The following is a 27117-nucleotide window of genomic DNA, read 5'->3' as shown; positions in this document are numbered from 1 at the left end:
ATATATCGATATGAAAACAATGAATCCAGTTACTAGTATAGTAGTCGTAGATCGATGTTTACGAAATTAATTTTACTGTTATCGCACAAAATCCGCGGGACTTTTAAAAATTTTTTGTGAACTTTTTATTCTATAAATCAGTTAATACATAAAATATTGTGAAAAATCACATTATAGAAAGAAACATCATAAAATCACAGATAATTTTTTAATCTTTTCACACGTTTTCGACGTGAGTTAATCGAGAAATAATGGCAATAGAGTGGAATAATAATCATAATTCAAATTTGTTACGGTTTAATTTTCTTGATGTCGTAGCTCTAGAGCAGCGTTGTTTAACCTTTTTACAACTAGGAGTGCATCTGAATGATTACATAGGTTGCGCGGACGCCAGGATTCATTTCAACTATCTTCATAGCACTACTGCAACTAAGAAAATTAATAATTATAAATTATAATAATGATAAAAACATTTGAAACAAAAATCAGTTACTCACCACATAATTAATGTGAAATTTGACACTGCATGCTTGCTGCAAGTTGAGGAAAATCAAGTGTGTAGCTGGAACTAGCTGCTCTTAACCCGTCATCAAGGTGGAAGTCTGTCAGGTAGGATCGGTACTTGTTTTGATGAAGTTTATTGATGAAAATGCAACTTCACATAAAGATACGTTGAACCAAAGAATGAATAGATTTTCAGTGCAACACTAAGGAGAATGGGGTATTTTTCTCTGTCCACCAGAGCCCATATATTGCTACATGTTGCATAGGAGGATTTTAAGAAAGGTCTTCTTGAAAATTAAAAATTTCCATTTCTAATTCTTCAATTTTATACTTTCCGAATATTTCACACACCCATTTCCTAGTTCACTAAAGTTAACAAAATCGAATGGATTATTAACAATCAATATCACCGGTTCAAGTACTGAAAACTGGCTAAATCTATTGTCAAATTCAAACACAAGAGTTTAAAGATGCTTGGCATAAGAGGAAAGATCAGACTTGGTCAATTACTGTTTCGAGAATTGATTTGATGTTTGGAAAGTATGAAAGGGAATTTCTGTTTAAATGTGTAATCCTGAACTTCACTTTCTTTACAAACGATGGGGAAGTACAAAATATTATGATATTTCCCTTGCAATTTGAAATTTAACTCGTTTAATTTTGAGGTGATATCTGCCAGAAAGTGTAAATCTAGTAGCTATGATATATCATCAAGTTCATTATAATATGGTCCAGGAGATGATTTCAAATAGTCTTATTTCATTTAACAGACAGCAGAATTGTTCCAGTGCTTTACCCTTAGTAAGCCGCCTTAAATCGTCATGAAGAATTACATTGTCATGCTGAGTATCTGAAATATTCAAAATATTTCGAAACAACTGACGTGAAGAAGATGATCTGATATTGTTCACCATGAGTTACAACTTTTATGACATGATCAAACATTAAAACCTTTCCGCATAAAACTTCCTGGCGGATAATGCAATGATAAGAAATTTTGGAAATGATTCATCCTTAGCAAAATAAGACAGAAATCCATTATTCCTACCAGTCATAGAAGGCTGTTGTTATAGCAACAAGCTTTGAAAGTAGAAAGTTACTATCTTCGACAAGTTTAAGGAACACATTAAATATGTCTACTCCCCTAGTTTATCCAAGTGGCAACAGTTTGACAAACTCTTTCTTTATTGTGAAATCATAGAAAACCATTCTAACACAAAAACACAACTCGGCAATATCAGACATGTCAGTACTTTCATCAAACTGGAATGAAAAATATTCACATAATTGCAAATCCCGATGTAATTGAGATTCTAAATTATTAGAAATATGTGCAACCCACCTAGCAACAATTTGGTGAGAATTGTAGACATTTAAAGGAAGATATAAGTGCAGGTTTATCTTTGTGACCTTCAAGCAGAGACTTCAGTGGTACTGATCATTGCTTCTTTTATTACTTCCCCATTGTTAAACAGTTTTTCCTTTTAGCTTAGTACATAACAAAATTTTGTAGAAGCTTGTGTCAAAAAATCCTTTATATGCCCACAACGCTTAAATATTTTTCTATAGACTAGGTACTTTGTTAAACAATTTTTGTTTAGTTACTGTTCTATTAGTTGACTTTAGAGTAAACACTTCAAACTGTTTCGATTATGATATTTATCTTATTTAACTTAGACATTCGTTGATAACAGTAGGTTTGCGTATCCCCCACGTTGTAACTGGACAACTTAGTAATGATAACGATTCAATGTTATGCCTATTTCTCAGTTCTGTCTTAGTGCTTGTTCTATTAACCGTTGATTTGCCTACCGATATTTTTAAACAGTACGAGTTGTGAAAATCTAAAGTAAGGTGTGTTGACTTTTCCCAAAGAGTAAATATTTTACGTAACGATAAACAGTGTGAAACGGTCATGAAATCACTCTTAGTATAACTGAAAATCTTGAAAAGTGGCGTTGTGAAAATAAATTGTGCGGACAGGTTGTTCAACGGCGTTATAAAACTTGCCTGGACCGTTCAAGGTTGGGGTATGATAAAATTTTGATTTTTATCTATTGTTGGAGTGAAAAACATGCGTTTCAAGAGTTCTGGGAATGTGAACCGGACATTAACCACAACTCAGTGGTAGATTGGAGAAACTATTTGCAACAGTTTTGTGCTCTAAAATTACTAGCAACGCCGATAGTAATAGGTGGTCCTGGTCTAACTGTTGGGATTGATGAATCTGCATTTACTAAATCTAAGTACAATGTTAGTAGAGTTGGGGAATTTATGAGGAAATCAAAGAGTGTTTCTTCTACACAGTTGAAAACATATCTCCTGCTTCACTTATGCCGGTAATAATTGAAAGTATTGTATTTGAATCAGTAATCATTTCTGGTCAATAGAAATCCTACAACCGCTAACAAAGAGTATGATGTTAAAACAGTTAACCAAAATTTAATTGATCCAGTTACAGGCGTACACACCAATACAGTGATATAGGGTGTGGCTAAATCAAATTTTACGCACTGTTTTGGTAATCATTCACAGATTCTGGATAGTTATCTGTATGAATTTATGTGGCGTAAATGACTTCCAGCAGGAGCAAATCCGTTTGAGACAATCCTTCAGGATGTAGTTGGCTATTGGCTATAGTTGATTTTGGTTTTCGTGAGAGATATTTTTTTTTTTTTATAGGGAAGTAGTACACCGATGGGAATATCATAAGTGGCATTCGAATCGGTGGCATCCTGACAGAGAACAAGGTTGAGAGATGCCTTTTGCCGAGGTTCTGAAGATGACCTCGGTAAAGCCCATAAAGGTTAGGTACTGAAGGGGTGGGGTGGCGACCGCAACTGTCTCATAGTGGGTGTTTTCTCCTCAATAGGGGATGTTACCCCTAAGGATGTATATTTGTTCTTCGGTAAAATTTTTATAATGTACAAATATAATAACTAACCGAAACTGTTTAAAATCTATAGAAAAATGTTCAAGCATACGGGTACATAACGGATTTTGACCGAAACAAAATATAAATATATATTTTTTTTTTTTTTTTGTCTTCAGTCATTTGACTGGTTTGATGCAGCTCTCCAAGATTCCCTATCTAGTGCTAGTCGTTTCATTTCGGTATACCATCTACAACCTACATCCCTAACAATTTGTTTTACATATTCCAAACGTGGCCTGCCAACACAATTTTTTCCTTCTACCTGTCCTTCCAATATCAAAGCGACTATTCCAGGATGCCTTAGTATGTGGCCTATAAGTCTGTCTCTTCTTTTAATTATATTTTTCCAAATGCTTCTTTCTTCATCTATTTGCCGCAATACCTCTTCATTTGTCACTTTATCCACCCCTGATTTTTAACATTCTCCTATAGCACCACATTTCAAAAGCTTCTAATCTTTTCTTCTCAGATACTCTGATCTTGAACCTGGAGGAATCGTAGATTTACACAAACGAGGACGGCATACACCTGTCACGAAAAGGATGCCTAATAATTGGTAGGTTCTTACATTAGGCTTTACCATTATAAATGGCATATACTCGTATGTATACATATTCATCAATGTCTCGTATGTATATTCATGTAGTGGGTTGTGTATACTTATGTAAATAATGAATCATTAAAAGCATTTTGTTGTATAATTTTTTTGTGCTTATCAGATAAAATAATGGTGAGGCAACTTTTTCCGGTTTATTCAAAATTACTGTTAAGCTAAATGGTTCTCAGTCTCTGCGTCCGCCAAAATGTAAAGTTTTGTGATTGTATATGATATATTATAACAGCGTTCAAGGAGAGTACGTATTTTTCATACAAATTTTATGATTGTTTTGAATTAACTGTTTAATAATTTGTCAGTTCTTTTTTCAGTGTTTACTGGTGTGTAGTAGTGACATTTTAATTTGTTTATCGTATTGATACTTACAATCGGTTAGAAAAATACGGAATTCTGATTGGTTACTTGTTATTAAGGTAATCTGTGGAGGTGGTAAAACTTATCAATTGTTTGGTACTTGCTATTGGCTAGAAAAATACGGAATTCGGATTGGTTACTTATTGATGTAATCTATGGGGGCAGTGAATCTTATCAATCGTATTGGTATTTCCGATCGGTTAAAAAAATACGTATCCCGATTGGTTACTTATTGAAGTAATCTGTTAGGGCGGTGAAACCTATTAATCGTATTGGTATTCTGTATAGATAAGGAACATACTACGGTATTCTGGTTGGTAACTTACTAATATTATCACTGGAGGCGGTTAAATTTAAGTGTAATCTTCGATATGCTAGACGAATGTGTATATTCATTGGTTAATTTTTATCAGCTTTTTTTTGGGAGGATTAGAAATGTACTTGATTCATGTTGTAGTTGTTTTATGGACATTAGATTATTTTAAGTAAGGGTCAAATGTTAATAAAATTTGACCATATTCCACTATTTATAAAAACGACGAATGCCCATACCTTAATCTGTTACATATTCTTACATTAGTTTCTGAATTTATAAAATCTCATATCAATGTTATTAACTTTTTATGTATGTATTTTTACGATTTCTTTATAAAACTTTCTCACATAAAATGTTATCATAAATGTTACCATTTATAAATTTTAAAACGACTGTATATATTTACTGAGAATATTCTTCAATTTGGTATAAATTTATCGAAATATTACACTAATTCATTCATTTCAGACTATTATGTGCTGAATATACCGTCGTAATCATGTTACTTTTGAATATAATTACAATCACATTTGGATTGTGATTTAATATTTTTAAATAGATATTTATGAGGTAGAATTTCTGTATTTACACAGGTGTCCATGTGTGTTGATATGAAACAGATAATATTTATCATATTAATATATAAATAAAAAAAGATTTGTATGCATGTGGTTAAGTGCGTTCAGAAATGTTGGGTTTAATCTTCTAAGATGTGATTCATTCCTTCCTGAATATCACCAGTAAAACCTTTCTGATTCATTCAGCCACTGAATGGCTGACGGAAAATGAAGGTGGCACACAGATAGAAAATGAATGTAATATTACAGCATGATATTTTCAAAGTGCAGAAAAGGAAAATGACAAATTAAAAATAAGGATAGGAACAAATTCAATAATGATATAAATATATATTTACCATGAATTTATTACCGTGCAAAAATATAAATATTTAACATTTATTTACTACATTGTCTACAAATTTCCTACCAAATACACAATGAATGTATATACATATGTATACATATATACACATGTATATATATATATATATATATATATCGTGAATACACATTTATTTTCATGGAACTCAACACAATATCTCGATTTATAAGAAAAGATTTATTATGTCTCAAACTCTACTCTTAATCAACTGACTCATTTAACAATTCTGACAAATTTATATAAAATAAAATTGTCTTTTTTTCAGAAATGATATTGAATTTTTTAATAGTATTAATTAAACGGTTTTTTAAACCCCCAAATTTTCTGCATTGTGTTCAAAGTAATCATAAATATGTCCGCAAATAATTAACATTAACGCCTTGTTTGTTATTCATCACATAAATTCAAAGCTTTTGCACATGGGAATATGAAATGGAAATTTAGTAGTATATGAAAATTACCATACCTGTCTGGTATTCTAACCCAGAACCTCTGGATTAAAGGTTGAGACGCGACCAGACTGCCATGGAGATCAGCTTTTATAAAATTAATTTTTATGTACGGATCAGAAAAATTTTATTTATCAAGAGATTAGTATAGAATAAAATAGAGTAGAAAAGTAATAAAACAAGTAAAAAACTAAGAAAAATATTCTTGAAACAGGTAAAAAAATTAATTTTTGAATATTTTTTATTTAAAACAAAAAATAAATAAATACAAACTGAATTAAATAAATTTATTTAAATTAAATTTATTGAACCAAACAAACATAATATACTTACAAACAAAATTTACACATACATACAAAAATAATAAACATAAAATAATGAATAAAGGTATAGAGTAATAAGGAAATAAAAATAAGTTAAAATAAATGAAATGAAAAATAGGAATGAAAATAGAAAAAAAAGATAATGACATGAAAAAATAATAATTATTAATTATAATTAAATTTAAAATAATTTAAATAGTAATAATTAAAGGGCAGTAATTAATTATTTTTAATTTAATTTTTTTTTTCTTAAATTATTATTTTTACATCTAAATTAAAATTATTTTATCCAAAATTTTCAAAATGATGGATAAAATATGGTAACTTTCTTCCTTTATTAACTTCTTCGCATGCTAACATAATACTTTTAGTTAAGGGCCGTGGCCCGCAACTGAAAACGCCAATCTTGCTTACCTACAATAAAAAAAGCATATATAATAAATTAAAAAATATTTTACAGACATCAATATAAAATACTTCAATATAAAATATTTTCCGTCAGACTTCAAAAAAAGTGTTATAGTCATGATACCAAAGAAAGCAGGAGCAGAAAAATGTGAAGAATACAGAATAATAAGTTTAACTAGTCATGCATCAAAAATCTTAACTAGAATTCTATATAGAAGAATTGAGAGGAGAGTGAAAGAAGTGTTAGGAAAAGACCAATTTGGTTTCAGGAAAAGTATAGGGACAAGGGAAGCAATTTTAGGCCTCAGATTAATAGTAGAAGGAAGATTAAAGAAAAACAAACCGACATACTTGGCGTTTATAGATCTAGAAAAGGCATTCGATAACGTAGACTGGAATAAAATACATTCAAATACAGAGATAGAAGAACAATTGCTAACATTTACGGGAACCAAACAGCAACAGTAATAATTGAAGAACATAAGAAAGAAGCCGTAATAAGAAAGGGAGCTCGACAAGGATGTTCCCTTTTTAATTTTTACATGGAACTAGCAGTTAATGATGTTAAAGAACAATTTAGATTCGGGGTAACAGTACTAGGTGAAAAAATAAAGATACTACGATTTACTGATGATATAGTAATTCTAGCTGAGAGTAAAAAGGATTTAGAAGAAACAATCAATGGCACGGATGAAGTCCTACATAAGAACTATCACATGAAAATAAACAAGAGCAAAAGGAAAGTAATGAAATGTAGTAGAAATAACAAAGATGGACCATTGAATGTGAAAATACAAGGAGAAAAGATTATGGAGGTAGAAGAATTTTGTTATTTGGGAAGTAGAATTACTAAAGATGGACGAAGCAGGAACGATATAAAATGCCAAATAGCACAGGCGAAACGAGCCTTCAGTCAGAAATATAATTTGTTTACATCAAAGATTAATTTAAATGTCAGGAAAAGATTTTTGAAAGTATATGTTTGGAGTGTTGCTTTATATGGAAGTGAAACTTGGACGATCGGAGTATCTGAGAAGAAAAGATTTGAAACTTTTGAAATGCGGTGCTATAGGAGAATGTTAAAAATCAGATGTGTGGATAAAGTGACAAATTAAGAGGTGCTGCGGCAAATAGATGAAGAAAGAAGCATTTGAACAAATATAGCTAAAAGAGGAGACAGACTTATAGGCCACATATTAAGGCATCCTGGAATAGTCGCTTTAATATTGAATGAACAGGTAGAAGGAAAAAATTGTGTAGATAGGCCACATTTGGAATATGTAAAACAAATTGTTAGGGATGTAGGATGTAGGGGGTATACCGAAATGAAACGACTAGCACTAGATAGGGAATCTTGGAGAGCTGCATCAAACCAGTCAAATGACTGAAGACTAAAAAAAAATTTTACAGAAAAACATTAATATTATTTAATTTACCTTGAATCATCAGTATTGTAATTACTTACTTTACGCTGTTTTTCTTAAAATTTTTATTTTTTAAAAAAACAAAACTGATTAAGAATTTATACAGAATCATAATTTTATTAATCAAATACCTAGAAAGTAAAATTCAGTGAGTTATACATAAAATGATCTTTAGAAATAGTAAAACCAAAGGTTATATTTATCTGAAACCTCAAATAAATAAAATTAAATAAGAGGTTGAAAAGGGATACCAGACTAAATGAGCTGAAAACTTAAAAATCTGGCAAGGATATTCCATTTAATTATTAAGCTATATCTAAATAATTTTCTTAGAAAATTTTGAAATTTGGAATGTGGCAGATAAACAATCATAAGGGATGTCTATCATTAGTTTTTACAAATCAGAAGACAAATTTATATGCAATTGAACAAGTTGTAATACGTTTGTATTTTGTAATTAAATGTTAGTCATCATTTAATACAAAACATTTTTAATACATCTACAACACCTTTTTTGCTACAGCTGTATTAAAATGTTTGAATTATGTGGTTGGAATGAGGGTCATTATGAAACAGATTTTCATTATTATACATATGTTCAACCGATCAATAGCCTACTCTTTGATCGTTGAATAATAACTAAAAATTTGACAGAGATACTGCCTAAGAGATTCTATGAAGATTCTTTGAGAAGAAAGGATGAACTGAAGGAAAAGTTGCCTTATTTTATGAAAATGATGAAGCTCAAACTAGACTAGAATTGAAAGAGCTTTCGCACTGACAGTGGCAAGCAATCCAATAATGCAAGTGTTCAGAAATAGACTCAAGAAATAGGTTTCAAGCATTCTATGATGGCATCTTATACTCCACAAAAATCTGGAATAGCCGAGAGAAAAAACAGAATCATTTGTGAGGTGTCAAGATCACGATTGCACTTACCTCACTCCACACCTAAATCGCTTAGGATGAAGCAATCCTTTCTAGTTCATATACATTAAATAGAGCAGCACCAACAAAAGTGAAAGGAAAGGTATTTCACGGTTTTCCTTTAACATACTGATCAAGATTTGAGATTCTGAGATCTTATAAAACTACCATAGGACATTTCTATTCATCCTTTGGGAATATGTCATTATTATTTCCAATTAGCTTATTATTTATTTATTAAGTAATGTTTGCTGTTTCTTTTTTTCTGTTAAAAAATTAGAAACTTAAATAAAGTCATCGAAAAGGTTGCAGGAATTTAAAAAAATCATATCTCAGAAACTATTGAAGATAATCAAACGAGTATTTTTTTAAAAATTCACCACCTCAAAAAGCTTTTTTGCATACCTTAGAATGTTTCAATACGAGTTCTGTTGGTTACTCTTTAAACATCCAGCCGATAATCGACTTCTGGCAGGTCCGCCGGATTATCATAGACATAACTGTGGAAATAGCAGCAGTAATCCGTTGTCTTAAATTTTATACGTCCCTGATTTCTTCATTGTAGATAATTTTTTTAATGCGTTCCCGTAGAAAAGATTGTTGAGTGTCAAATCTGGGTTTCTTGGGGGCCAAAGCAAAGGACCTGCCCTACCAATCTAACGATTAGGGAATCTTTCATTGAGAGGACATTGAATGCACACCATCTTCTTGAAACATTATAACAACGTTACTTTATTGTTCAATTTTGTCAACTTACAGGAAATGTACAGTTACAGTGTGTCTAAATAAATATTCCCTGTGATAGTAGGCTCATGAAAAAGGAATGGGCAAATCACATGATTGGACATCAAACCACACCAGACATTTATTTTTGGGGAATCTCTTGACATATTCAATAATTTTATTGGGTTGTCGAGATCCCCATATTCTACAATTATGCCAAAACATTTAAAACAATGGATCACTGATACTGTTGCCACAGTTACGGCTGCGATGATCCAGTGGACCTGGGTACAAATTGAATATCGTCTTGATATTTGTTTGCAGAGCAACCAAAGGAGAACATATTAAAACATTCTAAGTTATACAAAAAACATTTTGAGTCTAATTTAAAAAAAAAAATACTTGTTTGATTATCTCAAGTAGCTTCTGAAAATTGATTTTTTTTAAATTGCTACAACCTTTTTCGATGACCTGTATACTAGTAGAATAATATATTTTGATGTAATCCTGATTATTTTATATATATTTTTTTATAATTTTTATAAAAATATATATTATTTCCCATGTTTTAACAAATTTATTTAAACTTATAAAAATCCTTGATATATTTGATAATACTGAAATATTTCTAAATCTGAGTTTGATAATGAACTTAGGAACTAAGTAATTGATGTGACAGTTGTTCCAATGTGGTACAGATTCAAGGACACTGGTACAACAAAATTATTAAATTTAAAACCTTAATATATCGTAATAGATGGCATTGAATAATAAAATAGATGACATTAATGAATAATAAACTGGATAAAGGATATGGAGTTGCTAAATTCACAGGTGAACAGACCGTGTACAGAATGCTATAGTCCTGTAATGAACTAATAAACAGTGGTTTAAACAATAAAAATTCTCTGTCATAATTAAAATGTTTAACTATTCTTTCTTTCGTAATATAATAAAGAACACATTTTAATATGATCAATATTCTACTTTTTACATCAACAAATTTCTAAAATATAACTGCTGAAAGATAAGCTTTTAATTTTTTTTTTATGAATATAATAGAAAATAAATTATACATACATAACTATGTTTTTTCTGTACAAACTTCAGGAACGATGACATATCAGGTCTACCAAAATGGTTAATTGCTTTTAATCCGGTAAACATGCTTGTTTTTGATAGTCTCTGGAAATGATTCTCACATATATACTAAAACAGAAAAAAAAAACAAGTTAGTAAAAAATTCATTATTTTTTAATTACCTTAAATCTTTTAATTTAAGCTGGTGACATGTAGGTCCAGTTATGGGCTACCTAAATGAAACATATCTATGAGGGCATGGACAGGAAAGATGCTACAAATCTGTTGCTACGAGAATGACAAGAGAAGTGGAACGCCGCTACGACTGGGATGTATGAAGAAGCTTATTCCTGAGATAAGACCGTTTCTGGGGAGGAAATGTAGCAACGTGGGGTACTAACTGTCCAATTCCTCTCTGGTCATGGAGGATTTGGTGTATACTTACACAGGTTTAAAAGAAGGGAGCTACCAAATTGTGTATACTGCGGTCAAGAGGACACTCTCTGCCACACCTTTTTTGAATGTGTCAAGTTGGGATGATCTAAAAGCAAGATATAACATACAAGAGATTATATAATTAAGTATACTCTGATTAAGTATATTCTCAGAGATAAAGAGGAATGGCTGACAATAGAGAGATTCGTGACTGAGGTTATACGAGGAAAGGAAGTGGATTACAAGAAGTGGGAGAAGTTACTTTAAGAAAAATAAAAACAAAATGACTCAGGAATGGCATAGCCAGGCCTGGTGTTCCTGGTCTTAGCAGTTAGAGGCAGAGGCAAGACGAAAATTAGGAACCAGTGAGCTGACCTGCCATGCTGGACATACAGCCGGTTGGCGGGGTGGCTCATTAGAATCACGAGGACACTACCCTGGGCTGAGTAATACTTGATTGTTGAGCCGACTCAGGGAAGCAGGAGAACAAACACAAAAAAAAAGTATTTGGATTATAATTATCAAACTGGAAGTCTGATTTTTCTACATTTCTTTAGAAATCACAAAATTGCTTAAGCTAAATTGAACGGAGTAGTTGTGGTTTAACTAATGGTATAATTTTAAATAGTTAACCAATATTAGTAGATTTAAAAAAAATTGTTTAAAGCATACAGAAATTGAGTTTTTTAATATAAATTTTAATTGTTATAAAAAACCATGAACTTAAATATACAGTTAACTAATATTAAATTTATTAACATACAAAATGCTCTTTACAAACTGCATTTTATGTAATCTGATTATTCAGTTATCTGCTTCTCAAAAATATTGATTATGATCATATAGACCTGAAGCTATAATTTATATCAGATCAGGCACTGCTTCGTTTATTTAGGCATTTTAATTCACGTTACACCAGAGTATAAGATGACTAAAAATTCTCACCAAATGTTTGAGCATCTACTTCACGATGAGAAAATCAGTATATGGTATGCTGTTTCTGGTAACTGTACAGCAGTGCAATATTTTTTGACTATCAATACAGTATCATTAATGTACTGTAAATTTTTTAAGAATTCTAAGCTAAGTTAACGGATTGAAAATGAGTACAGGTTCTTCCAGCAAGATAGTTTTATGTCACGCATCAAACAGTTCACTACTAGAATAGGTTCATGAAGCTTTAACAGAAAAATGAACCGTCAGTGAAGGATGGTTGTTTGAAGAGTGTATGTATCGAATCTCCACACTATTGATGAAGTGAAGGCAAATATTCAACAAGAAATTGATAACGATGATAACTCATTTTGTGTCAAGTTACTCTCAATATAAGCATAAAAGTGTATTGCTGTCCCGGCACTCGGTTCAAATATTTTTTGATAAATGTATATACTCTTGCTAATGTAAATGCAGAATTTAATTTATATTTTAATTTCATTCATAAAATATTACATATCATAAATATGTTAATCTGTAGCTGTTCAATTTGAAGTTGCTCACACAGTATCTGTACATTTAGAATATGTGATATAATAAATATTTCTATTTGTTTTATTTCATTCTGTTGCGATGTTACATCCTTCTTGATTACAATACAGAATAACTTTTAGGTTACTGTTAATGTTAAAGTACAGGGTTATCATAAAATAATGGTGTGGTTTTGAACATGGTTTAAATTAAAACAGAATTACTAACAGTTGATGTTTTTTATTTTTCAAATTTGTCATCTCAAACATTTTTTTACATAATTAATAAATTTCAATACGTGCGCCCTTAGTCGCTCAACAAATGTCCAAACGACATGTCTGTTAACACATCCATTCACATGGAATGTAGCTTCGTCTGTAAAAATTATATTGTCTGAAAACGATTCGTTTTCACTTATTCTGTCCAACATTTCAACAGCGAAATTGTAATGTTTTACACCATCATCGGAGTTTCAATTCCTGCAGCATTTGGATTTTATAAGCGTGTAATTTCAGTTTTTAATGTAAAACTTTGTGAACTGTGGATTTTGGAATACCTAATTTGACGCTTCAACGGGGGATGGACTTCCCAGGACTTCTAATTGCCGATTGTCTAATTAGTTCAATCGTTTCGTCTGGTATGCTTGGTCTGCCGGTTGATTTCTGTTTCTTAACCGATCTGGTTTCTTCGAATTGTTAGAACCAACATGTTATGTTATTTTTGTGTGGCGAATCTCTTCCGAATTCACGTCGAAACGCATGTTGAAGTAAAATTATGGATTTTAATTCAGCCATCAATAAAACACACTTTGCTTTGTCTTTATCGGAGAACATAGTAGTAACTCACTAAACTCACCGCAACAACAATACAAGAACTGACGTTGTGGTTACAACTGCTGATAAACAAACTTTTGGGTTGGAGGCTTTCAGGGATACCGATATAACATCTAGAAATTTCCCTACAATCTTCCGATGAATTACTGAAACCGCACCATTCTTTTATGATAACCCTGTATTTTTGATCTGTTTGAAATGTAATTTTCATTTCATAAATAAATAACAATTTTATTATAGAAATTTCTTCATCATTCTAAAAAAAAAAAAAAAAAAAAAAATTAAAGTTAAAAGATTTTGAAAATAATTACATACCAACATAGTGGTACGAAGATCAAACTTATGAAAGAATTGTGTTATAAATATATGTATTTCTAATACATTTGTCACGTCTTTCTTTTCTACATCCCTTAAAACATCTATAAACCATTCAAAATGTTTATGTGATGGGCAGATCCACAAGAAATAAACCTGAAAAGTAAAAATAAAAATTATTATTATAAAAATTAACCAAAAAATATACACTTGACTGTTACAGAGAAAAAAGGGTTTAAATTTCAGTTGGTGAGGTGATATTTCACCGACACATATAGTGAGGTGACGTCATTTTGACACCCCTTAATTTTTTGTTTTTTTTACGTCCACTTTTAGGTAAATTTTTATTTTTAGTTATTGTTAAGTGAATGAAGGTTTTCAAAATACCTTTAATACTTTAAACCACTTTTTAATACAGTAAAACATTTTAAAATAGGAAATAAGAAAATAGTTTAGCCCATATTCTAATTTCACTTTTATTTCAAATATTATGCCTGTTATCAATTCGTAATATATTTTGTGTCGCAACTTCGACATTTCTTCTCAGTTCTACATTAGACCATTAAAACTGGATTTACTCAGAAATTTTCTCATTTACTGCCCCATGTTTATCAATTCCTACATTTTTACAACCTCCTGAAATTGTCGACCTCAGAATCTGTGTCATGTTCGCTGACAATAATGTCATTCCGATCAACCACCTCTCGATTTCCATCTCTAGCCCATTCTTGATTACCATTTGCAATGTTCCCGTTCCCTATTTTGACCTGTAATTGGTTCATCAATATCTGAATCCTAGTTTTCCCATTCATCCAGTTCAAGAAGAATTGCTTCTTCGAAATTCTGATCATTCACGTTCATTTTTACACTGGAAAAAATTAATACGATTTGGTAATAAAATTGAAATAACTAGATGCAAAGAAATTAATATTTAAGCAAAAATCTGCATTATCTGATCATTTTATGAAAGGAAATTGTACTTACATAAATGGTGAGCGCACATCACTGAGAAAAATTGGACACTATAAAGATTCTCAGTGCACGGCAATCTAACTACAATTAAAAAAATAACCAGCTACTGCAAAGCACATTTCATTATGTGATCAAGGGTGGGGATAATCACATAGGGACCAGACGCATGCCGTCATTTTGACATCACCTCACCAATTGAAGGTTAATCATATTTTGTCAATATGTCACAGGATAGTTTTTTCTTATAAAATCTATAATAATTGTTAAAAAATTCATTCTTTAAATTTATTTATTGGTAGGAAAGCTTTTAATAAATAATATTTTTTAAAAATTCCATTCCAATAAAAATGTAAATCAAACTTAGAAAAACATAAAATATTTTGGTTACTTTGATATAAAATTTACATGCAAAAAAGGGGTTAAATAGTGAAGTCAACGCCTTTTTCACCCTTTGAAGAATTATAATAAACTATTTTAAATATGAAATGAAAAAATAATTTAAATATCGTTATTTTAATAGCTTGAAAAAATTTTAATAATTACTGAGTGTGTTTTAAAACGCAACTCAAGCAAAATAGTTTGTGGAAAAGTTAATACAATAATTTCAGATGAAGAGGTTGGGCAGCACTACCTATAGTCATTTTATAATCAGACGATATAATTTAATATTTCTTTTTTGTGCAATTATATTTTTGGTTATCTGTGTTTTTTATGAAGAAGAATTGATTTTGAACATGGAAGAAAGGATTTTATTGTGGAAAATTATTTAACAAGTAATCTTTTGGTTTTGTGCCAAGAAGCTTTTTGATTGCAGTTCCCGGGTAAGAATGTGCCAAATAAATTTTAATTCGTCATTTAATAAAGAAATATAAAGGGACTGATTCTATTTGCAACCAGAGATTTAGCCGGAAACATTTAGTATTTAATGACGAAATATTGGAAGATTTTAGGGTAAGTTTTTTAACTCACCTAGTAAATCATTACAAAAACTTGCGCAACAAAAAGGAATATTTCTGTATAATACCGTTAAAGCTACCTTGCTATTTAACTTAATGGCATATTGAACTCATGTATCAGAAAAATTACACCCATTTGATTATGCCGCTATGCTCCAACTGTTGTCATTGGTTTAATCAGTTTGTTCTGAAAATTGCTGGATAATGTATTTTTTACAGATGATGCTTGGTTTCATTTGAGTAGTTACATTAATAGTCGGAATGAGCGCTACTGAAACATCACATAATCCAATCACAACTTCTACACACACAGAAAATTGGTGTGGCGTGCAATTTCCAGAAGTAGAATAATTGGCCCCATATTCTTTGAAAACAGTCTTAATGCAGATCTCTACAAAGAAATTGTAATGCAATTTATTGCAAATTTAGAATTAAATGATTCACGGTTTCAACAAGATGGGGCCACATATCACACAGCAAGAGCAACAATGGACCTTTTGAAAAATTTCTTTGGTGAAAGAGTAATATCGACCGACTGGCTTATGGCCAGCTAGGTCCTTGATCTTTCTCTTGCAGATTTTTTCTTTGGAGATATCTAAAAGGTTGTGTATTCAAAAATATTTCAAACCATTGAAAAAATGAAAGCCAAAATAATTCAAGAATTATGAGAAACTGGAAAAGGTTCGCTTGGAAAGGTTACATGGAATATGAAAAAGAGGTTAAACGCCTGTATTAATGAAAATGGTGAACATTTTCAATATTTTTATAAAAAAATTTGATCTCAATATTGTTTTGCACAAATAATTTTAATATTAATAAGTAATTTCATTAAATATGCCACTTTATTTTTCTTTAAATTTGGTTGCTTTTTTTGGGTTGTGTTTAAAACTAACACTCTATATAATGAAATTAAAGTTCTATATTAAAATATTAAAATGTAAAAATGAAGTTACAAATTACAAAAAAATAGTTAAAAAATATAATTATACAAATATATAATACAGTAGTTAATGACTGTTCTAGACTTTAAATGACATAACAAGATTTTTTTATAGTAGCAACAGTGTTCTCAGTTACTGGGTGTGGTTTATTTTTGTAGTTCTAAATTCTAAATTTAATCAATTTTTGAAGAATCTAATTTTTTTACGGTTTAAATAAATAAATAAAAATTTATTTTAAATTTCAGTTTGCATGTTACAATCTGAAAACATTTATATTTTGTTTGGATTATTATATTTTTGATAATTATTGTCCTAAGGATTGTAGTAACAGGTGTAATGAAATTTCAAAAATGGATTTACTACTTATTTTAAGTTTTTTCAAGATTTATAAAAAAAAATCTGTTAACCCTTCATTTCCCACGTGTTCCTTTTTCCTATATGTTTTTAAAGATTTTTAGGTTAATAATTGTTATATTCAAATAAAATAATTAGTAGAAACATGAAATTCATATAGTTTTTCCAGATTCTTATACCAGGTGTGTAAATATGAAACCAGAATTTGCTCATAGATATCAATCCGCATTATTGGCACCATTTTCTTTCTTTGACAGCTGGCAAAGCTTTTCAACTCACAACAATATAAGTTTCATACAACAGCATAGTTTTAATTAGCATTGAATATATCGACTTTTTTACCTACTAATTATGATTTGTGGACAGCATTGATTTTCTGTTACCATTTAAAGAAAACTACTGCAGAATCGCATCGAATGCTTGTCAAAGCTTATGGTGAGCATGCTCTTGGTAAATCACAGTGCTTTGAGCGGTTTTTAAAAAAAAAATTCAAAAGTGGCGATTTTGACATAAAAACGAAGAATGTGGAAAATCACCCAAAAAGTTTGAAGATAGCTAATTGCAAGCATTGTTGGATGAGGATGATGCTCAAATACAACAACAACATGCAGATCAATTAAATGTAACACGAGAAACCGTCTCCATACGTTTGAAAGCCATGGGAAAGATCAAGAACATGGGAAAATGGGTTTCACGTGAACTGAATGAAAGACAGCAAGAAAACCGAAAAACTACTTTCAAAATGCTGCTCGCCTGATACAAAAGAAAGTCATAACTCCATCGAATTGTGACAGGTGATGAAAAGTGTATATATTTTGAGATTCCTAAGTGTAAAAGATCATGGGTAACTACAGGCAAACCATCGACATCAATTTCAAGGCCAAATCGCTATGGAAAGAAGACAATGCTCTGTTTGGTGAGATCAGAAGGGTGCGAGTCTATTATGAGCTGCTAAAACCTGGTGAAACTGTTAATACTGAACACTATCGACAACAAATGATCAATTTAAATCAAGCATTGCATGAAAAACAACCAGAATATCAAAAAAGGCAACACAAAGTGACTTTGCTTCATGATAATGCACCATCACACATAGCAAAACCAGTCAAGGAAATGATTGAGGCGTTCAGTTAGGAAATACTTTCACATGCCACCATGTCACCAGACTTGGCTCCATCCGACTACTATTTCTTTGCATCAATGGGACATGCACTTGCTGAGCAGCGCTTCACTTCTTATGAAAATGTACAAAAATGGCTCGATGACTGGTTTGCCTCAAAACAGCAATAGTTTTTTTGCCTGGCATTCATAAATTATCAAAGAGATGGGAGAAATGTATAGCTAGCGATGGACAATATTTCAAATAAAATATTTTTTATCATTTTCATACAATAAATGTGTATTTTCCATACAAAAATTTTGGTTTAATATTTACACACCTGGTAAATACTATATAACAAAAAAAAAAATCATCTACATTTAATGTTTTTTTTTTTTTAAATCCATTATAATATAAATACATGTTTACAAAAAAGTTAAAAAAAAAAAAAACAACCCAGAAACTTGAATCCGAGACCTTTAAAATAATTTAGGTAATAAGACCGAGTTACTTGCCAATTGGCTATTCTCTATGCTGTGTTTATAAATTTACAAATACAATATTTGAACCAATCGTAAATCTCTAAATGGAGTTTACTCCAAAATGGAGCCAAGTTGGAAGATGCCATTTTGGATTTAAAGCAGGGACCCCCATCCTACCACCCTGAAAAAGAAACATAAATACACTTCATTGTAAGCTGATAGACTGTCCTTTTAAATTATTATCGTACTAGGATTTTAAAACTGGAATCGTATGTGTTAAATGTGATTCTTTACATAAAGTTGCAAAACTAAAAAATTAATTCAGTATTTAAATTAGTAAACACAATCATATGTGCATTTACATATGTATGCAGTTCATGTGCATGCATTAACATGCACATGTGCACATACACATACACACACACACCACACAAATAAATATAATTTTATACGTTACCTTTTTACAAGCAACACCAGAATACCGATTTGTTGAAGTACCAAATACCAGATCGTTCAATATCGAAGCATATGGAGTAACACCAATACCACCACCGACCATAACAGCGACTTCAAATTTATACCAGTCTTGATTACCACCACCAAAAGGCCCTTCCAAACGTATCTGTAATCATAGTAATATTACCTATTAAATTAATTTGTTTTCTTTTTAAGATAATCTTTATATATAGAGTATATCACGAAGTTCTCCCAGGACTTACATAACCTATTCTACTCACGAAAATAATGGAAAATTTCACGTAAACTTATGTCCTAAAATGCTTTGTTTACGAGTTATGGACAGTGAAAGATTTCACTCAGATTTCAGCTACCCCGGTGGAATGAGGTTATACTGAAATTTTTAGGTCACTAATTAAGGGGCAGAATTAGTGACTTCTTATTACTGCGGTAAAAAAAACCTTTTTTATGTCTGACTTCAATAACTTAGTTAAACTGTTAATAAACACATAAAACTTTTAAAAAACTTGTAGAAAATTAAATTCTGAAAAAAAAATGGTAATAAGTTACATGATAAGTTGAATAAAATAGAGAAAAGATAGAAAAATTTCAATTTTATTTCATGATAAAATTAAGGTAAGATATGTCTTATCTCAATATTCTATATTAGGTGGTTTATATTATACAAGTGGTATATGTAATTGTACATATAAATCTACATATGAATCTTTAAAACATTAGTTTCAGAAAAATAATTATATATATATATTAAAAATATCAAATTGAAATATTGATCAACTTTTAAACTTAGCATTAATCCAGCATATAACAGAAAACACAACTGCGTGAAACAATGAATTACAAACAACTGAATGGTTTGGAGTATTGATTCAATCATGCTAGTTTAAAGACATCGAAGGATTCTGAGAAAATCAGTTTTTACTACTTTGTTTGAGTAGCTGAAATATAGTTTCATTATTTAATAAACACATCTTGTATATTTTATTTTTAATTGTATTTAAAACAATTATTTTTTTAAAATCATTTATATATTAAAAATAAAATGAAAAATCAATCTACAACGAAATAATGAACTATATCTATACCTTAAATTTGTTATATAACTGTAAAATTAGAGGAAAAACAACAACCAATGAAAATTAATCATTAAATTCTAAATGATAAAATAAGCAATTATACACACCTTTGGATGATCTTGATCTGGATTAAAATTACACGGATCAAAATAATTACGTAATTTCCATGTCCAAGGACCTTGCGCTTTTATATGACACGAGAGAAAATTTTCATGAGGTGCAGATGTAAGTGTAAATGAGTGAAATTCATCAGAATGGAACGCAGTACAAGCTAAACGAACCCATTGACCAGATAAATATTTAAAATTTGGTGGGCGATAAAACTTTATTCTTATTACATCTGATGGAAGAAGTTCAGTTTCTAGTACATCTAGTGCCATATATTTCGTACGCAGGCTTACAACCTAAAAGAAAAAAGGAAAATATTACAATAAATATATATTATATTCAATAAAATCAATTTTAATCTAAAAAATCATCGATAATAATTAATAAATGATATTTTTGTGCATCTTCTTCATTTAGTTTGTTATTTTTAATAAAAATATTGTTGTAATGATGTTTTTCAGAATGTATCATTCATATGTAACAGAATCATTAAAAACACTACAATTAAGTATTTCAGTTTCAATACATATCACTGAAATATAAATTATACTAAAGTCCACAGATTAATAAAAAGTGCACGTAAAAAACATTTCCATTTATTAACATAACTGGAGGAATACAAAAAAAAAAATAGATTGATTCATGGAGAATGCAACAAACGTTTAGAACACGTTCTACTGGTGAAAATAAACATCAATTTTAAATGGAGTTCACCAGAAGGAATATTGAATAAACTATCTGTCTGACTTACTATATATAACAGTATAACAAACATAAAAAACCTTACCTTATCTAACGTATATATAATACCAGGTCCGATGAAAAACATCCAGAATCTTGGTGGACCGGTCAATCTTGCCAAACCGTGTATTAAACATAATAGATATAAAACAATATATAAACTATGTGTTGACCAGAAAAATTTGTATGCTTTTTTACGTATTAATGGATGTGCAAATACAAATATAATTACCATCGTAATAAACAGTAAAACACCAGTGATACCTGAAAATAAAATTTTAAATATTTTATTACATAATTATAAAAGAAAATATATTAATTGCCTTGGTTTGTAATTTTTAGAGCTAATTCCACAGAAGGAGTAATATTTATTTAAAATATATATGTAATGGGTGGTTGAAATCTATGTCACACTGAAATGTAGCGGGAGAACAAAATGTTGCACAAAGCGACAGCAATTTGCAGTTTTATCCCCCTAGTACTAATATTCCAAAACTCGTTGACCTACGCCCTCTCATTTTTTGTTACTTGCCATTGTTATGGAGTCTAGTATGCCTGCTTTCGTAATAAAACAATATGCAATGGCTGAATTTTTAACAGAGAAAAAAATGAATGCTAATGACATTCATCGTCCTCTAAAAGTTTTTTATAGTGATGATACTGTAGATGGAAGTACTCTGAGTAGAATCCACCAGGTTGGTATAGTGATGAACTCGTCAGCTGATTTTCAAGTCGAGAGTTCTAAGGTTCAAATCCTAATAAAGGCAGTTACTTTTATATGGATTTGAATACTAGATCATGTATACTAGTGTTCTTTGGTGGTTGGGTTTCAATTAAACGCACACATATCAGGAATGATCAGTCTGAGACTGCAGAAGATAACATTTCATTTACATATTATCCTCATTCATTCTCTGAAGTAATACCCTAAGGTGGTTCTAGAAGCTAAACAGAAAAAGAAAGTATGTGGTGTAACAAATTTAAAGTTTGCTATTCTATACAGCAAGAAGTTCTGAGCTGGATGACAGAGTGGGGGGTTAATGTTCAGTGTATTAGAGAGGGGGAACCAACTTGGTCAGCTCCTCCACTCTGTTCTGTCATCAATATAGCGATGAGTGAGTAAGAGGTTCTGTCATCTGTTATACAACATATAATTATAAAGTTTTTAACTAATGAGGGCCATTAAACCCACAGAAATTTTAACTCGATTAAAGATACAGTTTGGAGATGCTACACTGCCCCAGAACCAAGTGTATACATAGGCCAGATAATTTAAGAGGTGGGCAAGAAAGTGTAGAAAATGAAAGTTATGATCGACACCCAAGGTCAAGTATCATGGCTGACAACAGCGTTCCAATAAAAAAAAATAAAACAAGAATGGTAATCGAACCTCCTCTATGAATCATGAGACCTTGCCATTGGTGAGGGGGCTTGAGTGCTCAGGGATACAGAGTAGCTGGACCGAAGGTGCAACCATATCGGAGAGGTATCTGTTGAGAGCCAGACTAAGGAATGATTCCTGAAGAGGGCAGCAGCTCTTTCAGTAGTTGTTAGGGGCGTGAGTCAGGACGACTTAAACGGCCGTATCAACATCACTCAGTCCTCTGAGTACTGCGCAGCTGAAAGCAATGGAAAACTACAGCTGCTTTTTTTCCAAGAAAATGGGGCTCTCTGCATTTTCACATAGCAATAATGGAGGCGCCTTCCTTGGTAAAATATTCCGGAGGTAAAATAGTCCCCCGTTTGGATCTCCGGGTGGGGACTACTAAGGAAGGGGTCACCAGAAAATTAAAAAATAACATTCTACGAGTCGGAGCGTGGAATGTTAGAAGCTTAAAAAAGGTTGGTAGGCTAGAAAATTTAAAAAGGGAAATGGGTAGGACAAATGTGGATATAGTAGGAATTAGTGAGGTTCGGTGGGAAGAGGAAGGCGACTTTTGGTCAGGTGATTTTAGAGTAATTAACTCAGCGTCAAATAATGGGCAGGCAGGAGTAGGTTTCGTGATGAACAAGAAGATAGGGAGGAGAGTGGAGTATTTCAAAACGCATAGCGATAGAATCATTGTAATAAGGATAAAATCAAAACCTAAACCGACAACGATTGTTAACGTCTATATGCCTACATGCGCCCATGATGATGATGAGGTAGAGTGTGTATACGAAGAGATTGATGAAGCAATTAAACACGTAAAAGGAGATGAAAATTTAATAATAGTTGGAGATTGGAATGCAAGCATTGGAGAAGGCAAGGAAGGAAATATAGTGGGTGAATACGGGCTGGGCAAAAGGAATGAAAGAGGGGACCGACTTATAGAGTTTTGCACGAAGTATTATTTAGTAATTGCCAACACCCAATTTAAAAATCATAATAGAAGAATATACACTTGGAAAAAGCCAGGCGATACTGCAAGGTATCAGATAGATTATATCATGGTTAAGCAAAGATTTAGAAATCAACTCGTTGACTGCAAAACTTACCCTGGAGCAGACATTGATAGCGACCATAATTTGGTGATAATGAAATGTAGATTGGGGTTTAAAAACCTGAAGAAAAGGTGTCAGATGAATCGGTGGAATTTAGAGAAGCTTGAGGAAGAGGAGGTAAAGAAGATTTTTGAGGAGGACATCGCAAGAGGTCTGAGTAAAAAAGATAAGGTAGAAAATGTAGAAGAAGAATGGGAGAATGTTAAAAAGTAAATTCTTAAATCAGCAGAAGCAAACTTAGGCGGAATAAAGAGAACTGGTAGAAAACCTTGGGTTTCAGACGATATATTGCAGCTGATGGATGAACGTAGAAAATATAAGAATGCTAGTGATGAAGAAAGTAAAAGGAACTATCGGCAATTAAGAAATGCTATAAACAGGAAGTGCAAACTGGTGAAAGAAGAGTGGATTAAAGAAAAGTGTTCAGAAGTGGAAAGAGAAATGAACATTGGTAAAATAGACGGAGCATACAGGAAAGTTAAGGAAAATTTTGGGGTACATAAATTAAAATGTAATAATGTGTTAAACAAAGATGGTACACCAATATATAATACGAAAGGTAAAGTCGATAGATGGGTGGAATATATTGAAGAGTTATACGGAGGAAATGAATTAGAAAATGGTGTTATAGAGGAAGAAGAGGAAGTTGAGGAGGATGAAATGGGAGAAACAATACTGATATCTGAATTTAAGAGAGCATTAAAAGATTTAAATGGCAGAAAGGCTCCTGGAATAGACGGAATACCTGTAGAATTACTGCGCAGTGCAGGTGAGGAAGCGATTGATAGATTATACAAACTGGTGTGTAATATTTATGAAAATGGGGAATTTCCATCAGACTTCAAAAAAAGTGTTATAGTTATGATACCAAAGAAAGCAGGGGCAGATAAATGTGAAGAATACAGAACAATTAGTTTAACTAGTCATGCATCAAAAATCTTAACTAGAATTTTATACAGAAGAATTGAGAGGAGAGTGGAAGAAGTGTTAGGAGAAGACAATTTGGTTTCAGGAAAAGTATAGGGACAAGGGAAGCAATTTTAGGCCTCAGATTAATAGTAGAAGGAAGATTAAAGAAAAACAAACCAACATACTTGGCATTTATAGACCTAGAAAAGGCTTTCGATAACGTAGACTGGAATAAAATGTTCAGCATTTTAAAAAAATTAGGGTTTAAATACAGAGATAGAAGAACAATTGCTAACATGTACAGGAACCAAACAGCAACAATAACAATTGAAGAACATAAGAAAGAAGCCCTAATAAGAAAGGGAGTCCGACAAGGATGTTCCCTATCGCCGTTACTTTTTAATCTTTACATGGAACTAGCAGTTAATGATGTTAAAGAACAATTTAGATTCGGAGAACAGTACAAGGTGAAAAGATAAAGATGCTACGATTTGCTGATGATATAGTAATTCTAGCCGAGAGTAAAAAGGATTTAGAAGAAACAATGAACGGCATAGATGAAGTCCTACGCAAAAACTATCGCATGAAAATAAACAAGAACAAAACAAAAGTAATGAAATGTAGTAGAAATAACAAAGATGGACCACTGAATGTGAAAATAGGAGGCGAAAAGATTATGGAGGTAGAAGAATTTTGTTATTTGGGAAGTAAAATTACTAAAGATGGACGAAGCAGGAGCGATATAAAATGCCGAATAGCACAAGCTAAACGAGCCTTCAGTAAGAAATATAAGTTGTTTACATCAAAAATGAATTTAAATGTCAGGAAAAGATTTTTGAAAGTGTATGTTTGGAGTGTCGCTTTATATGGAAGTGAAACTTGGACAATCGGAGTATCTGAGAAGAAAAGATTAGTAGCTTTTGAAATGTGGTGCTATAGGAGAATGTTAAAAATCAGATGGATGGATAAAGTGACAAATGAAGAGGTATTGCGGCAAATAGATGAAGAAAGTAGCATTTGGAAAAATATAGTTAAAAGAAGAGACAGACTTATAGGCCACATACTAAGGCATCCTGGAATAGTCGCTTTAATATTGGAAGGACAGGTAGAAGGGAAAAATTGTGTAGGCAGTTTGGAGTATGTTAAACAAATTGTTGGGGATGTAGGGGGTATACCGAAATGAACGACTAGCACTAGATAGGGAATCTTGGAGAGCTGCATCAAACCAGTCAAATGACTGAAGACAAAAAAAAAAAAAAAAGGTAATCGAAAAACTGTTTTGTGCATAACATTATATTTTTATTCAGGATTCTTAAACACAATTCATATATCCAAATAAAATGAATTTGAAGGTACGGAAGGTGTCGAAAAACCCTACTTTAAAGATTATCCAGTTAGCGTCGCTGCCTCTCTGTCAAGTTGTCATACTTGCCAGAGGGGGCGCTAGTGACACCCCTCAATATCAAACCATTCTTCATATGATGTATGTAATACATAATTAATGTGTTTATCTGTAAAAATACTTATTTTTATTAATTAATAAAATTCAAATAAAAAACAATAGATATAAACTTAAACTTACCAGTTATAGTTTGAAATAACCAAAAACTAATTCCAGGTTTATAATCGGATGGAAAATGAACTTCACTCGTAAGGCAATGTATATGTTCTAACGGCTGTGTTGAAACATGATAAAAATTAACGATATGTCCGACAGTATGTAACAATGAAAAAAATAAAGCGGTACAAGCAGCGATTTTATGAAACTGTATATGCGCATCAAGCGGTATATATTGTTGTATTGAAAATTCTTTTAATTTTGTTAATAAATTACGTGACATTGTTAATAACAGTAAACTGTAACAAAAACTTAACGATGCAGCTGATCCTCTTGTTATTGCAATACCAACACCCATAATATGTCGTAAATCAGTATGTTCAGCAAGAAATGAATAATCTGTAAAATAAAACGCTTTAATAAATATCAAATTCATTATTAAAAAAAAAGTATAAAATTAAGTGTTTGTATATTCATTTAAAGATTGTTAACTGTTGTATAAAGTTTAAATCAGTATTATGAATCACAAATTATGTAGTATTAGTCAGTTCCTTTCCTCTTTAAAACTATAAAATACCAACTAATGATAGTTTTGTTAGACAGAGAAAATCTATATTATGTTTTCTAATTAATTCTTATACAATACATTGTACTACATACAATGGGTTAGTGTTAGATTATGTATTTTTGTGAAGGATAGCAACATGTATGTATTTTCATTATGTATATTGAAAGTTATGACAATTTTTTGGTTATAAGAATTTACAAAAAATATTACAAGTGCAGTGATTAGAAAATATATTAAATTCGTACAAATTTTTTATATCATTTATCTTTGTTCATTTATTATTTATTTGTTCTTTTTACTACAATGACTGGTGCCCTAGTAACAGATGCCGAAGGATGATAATG

At 31.2% G+C, this 27117-nt stretch overlaps 1 protein-coding gene across 3 annotated transcripts in view; it reads right to left on the bottom strand.

Moving 5' to 3' along the window:
- Positions 1-6532: 6532 nt before the first annotated feature.
- Duox (dual oxidase) overlaps positions 6533-27117 on the bottom strand; it is a 390283-nt gene continuing 369698 nt past the window's right edge. For 2 of the 3 annotated variants that reach the window (XM_075381172.1, XM_075381171.1), the window contains 7 exons: positions 26230-26604; positions 21301-21518; positions 20513-20809; positions 19310-19474; positions 14049-14204; positions 11002-11130; positions 6534-6853 (listed from right to left, as the gene is read on the bottom strand). In XM_075381172.1, coding sequence (XP_075237287.1) covers positions 6725-6853; positions 11002-11130; positions 14049-14204; positions 19310-19474; positions 20513-20809; positions 21301-21518; positions 26230-26604 — 1469 coding nt within the window. In that variant the 3' untranslated portion in view covers positions 6534-6724. Of the gene's footprint in view, positions 6854-11001; positions 11131-14048; positions 14205-19309; positions 19475-20512; positions 20810-21300; positions 21519-26229; positions 26605-27117 lie in introns of all 3 variants that reach the window. The other variant, XM_075381170.1, reaches the window with a different exon arrangement.

Source organism: Lycorma delicatula, chromosome 13 (genome assembly GCF_047948215.1).
Source record: "Lycorma delicatula isolate Av1 chromosome 13, ASM4794821v1, whole genome shotgun sequence".
NCBI classification, from domain to species: domain Eukaryota; kingdom Metazoa; phylum Arthropoda; class Insecta; order Hemiptera; family Fulgoridae; genus Lycorma; species Lycorma delicatula.
The sequence above is the reverse complement of the archived record's forward strand: the minus strand, read 5'-3'. Positions and strand labels throughout refer to the sequence as shown.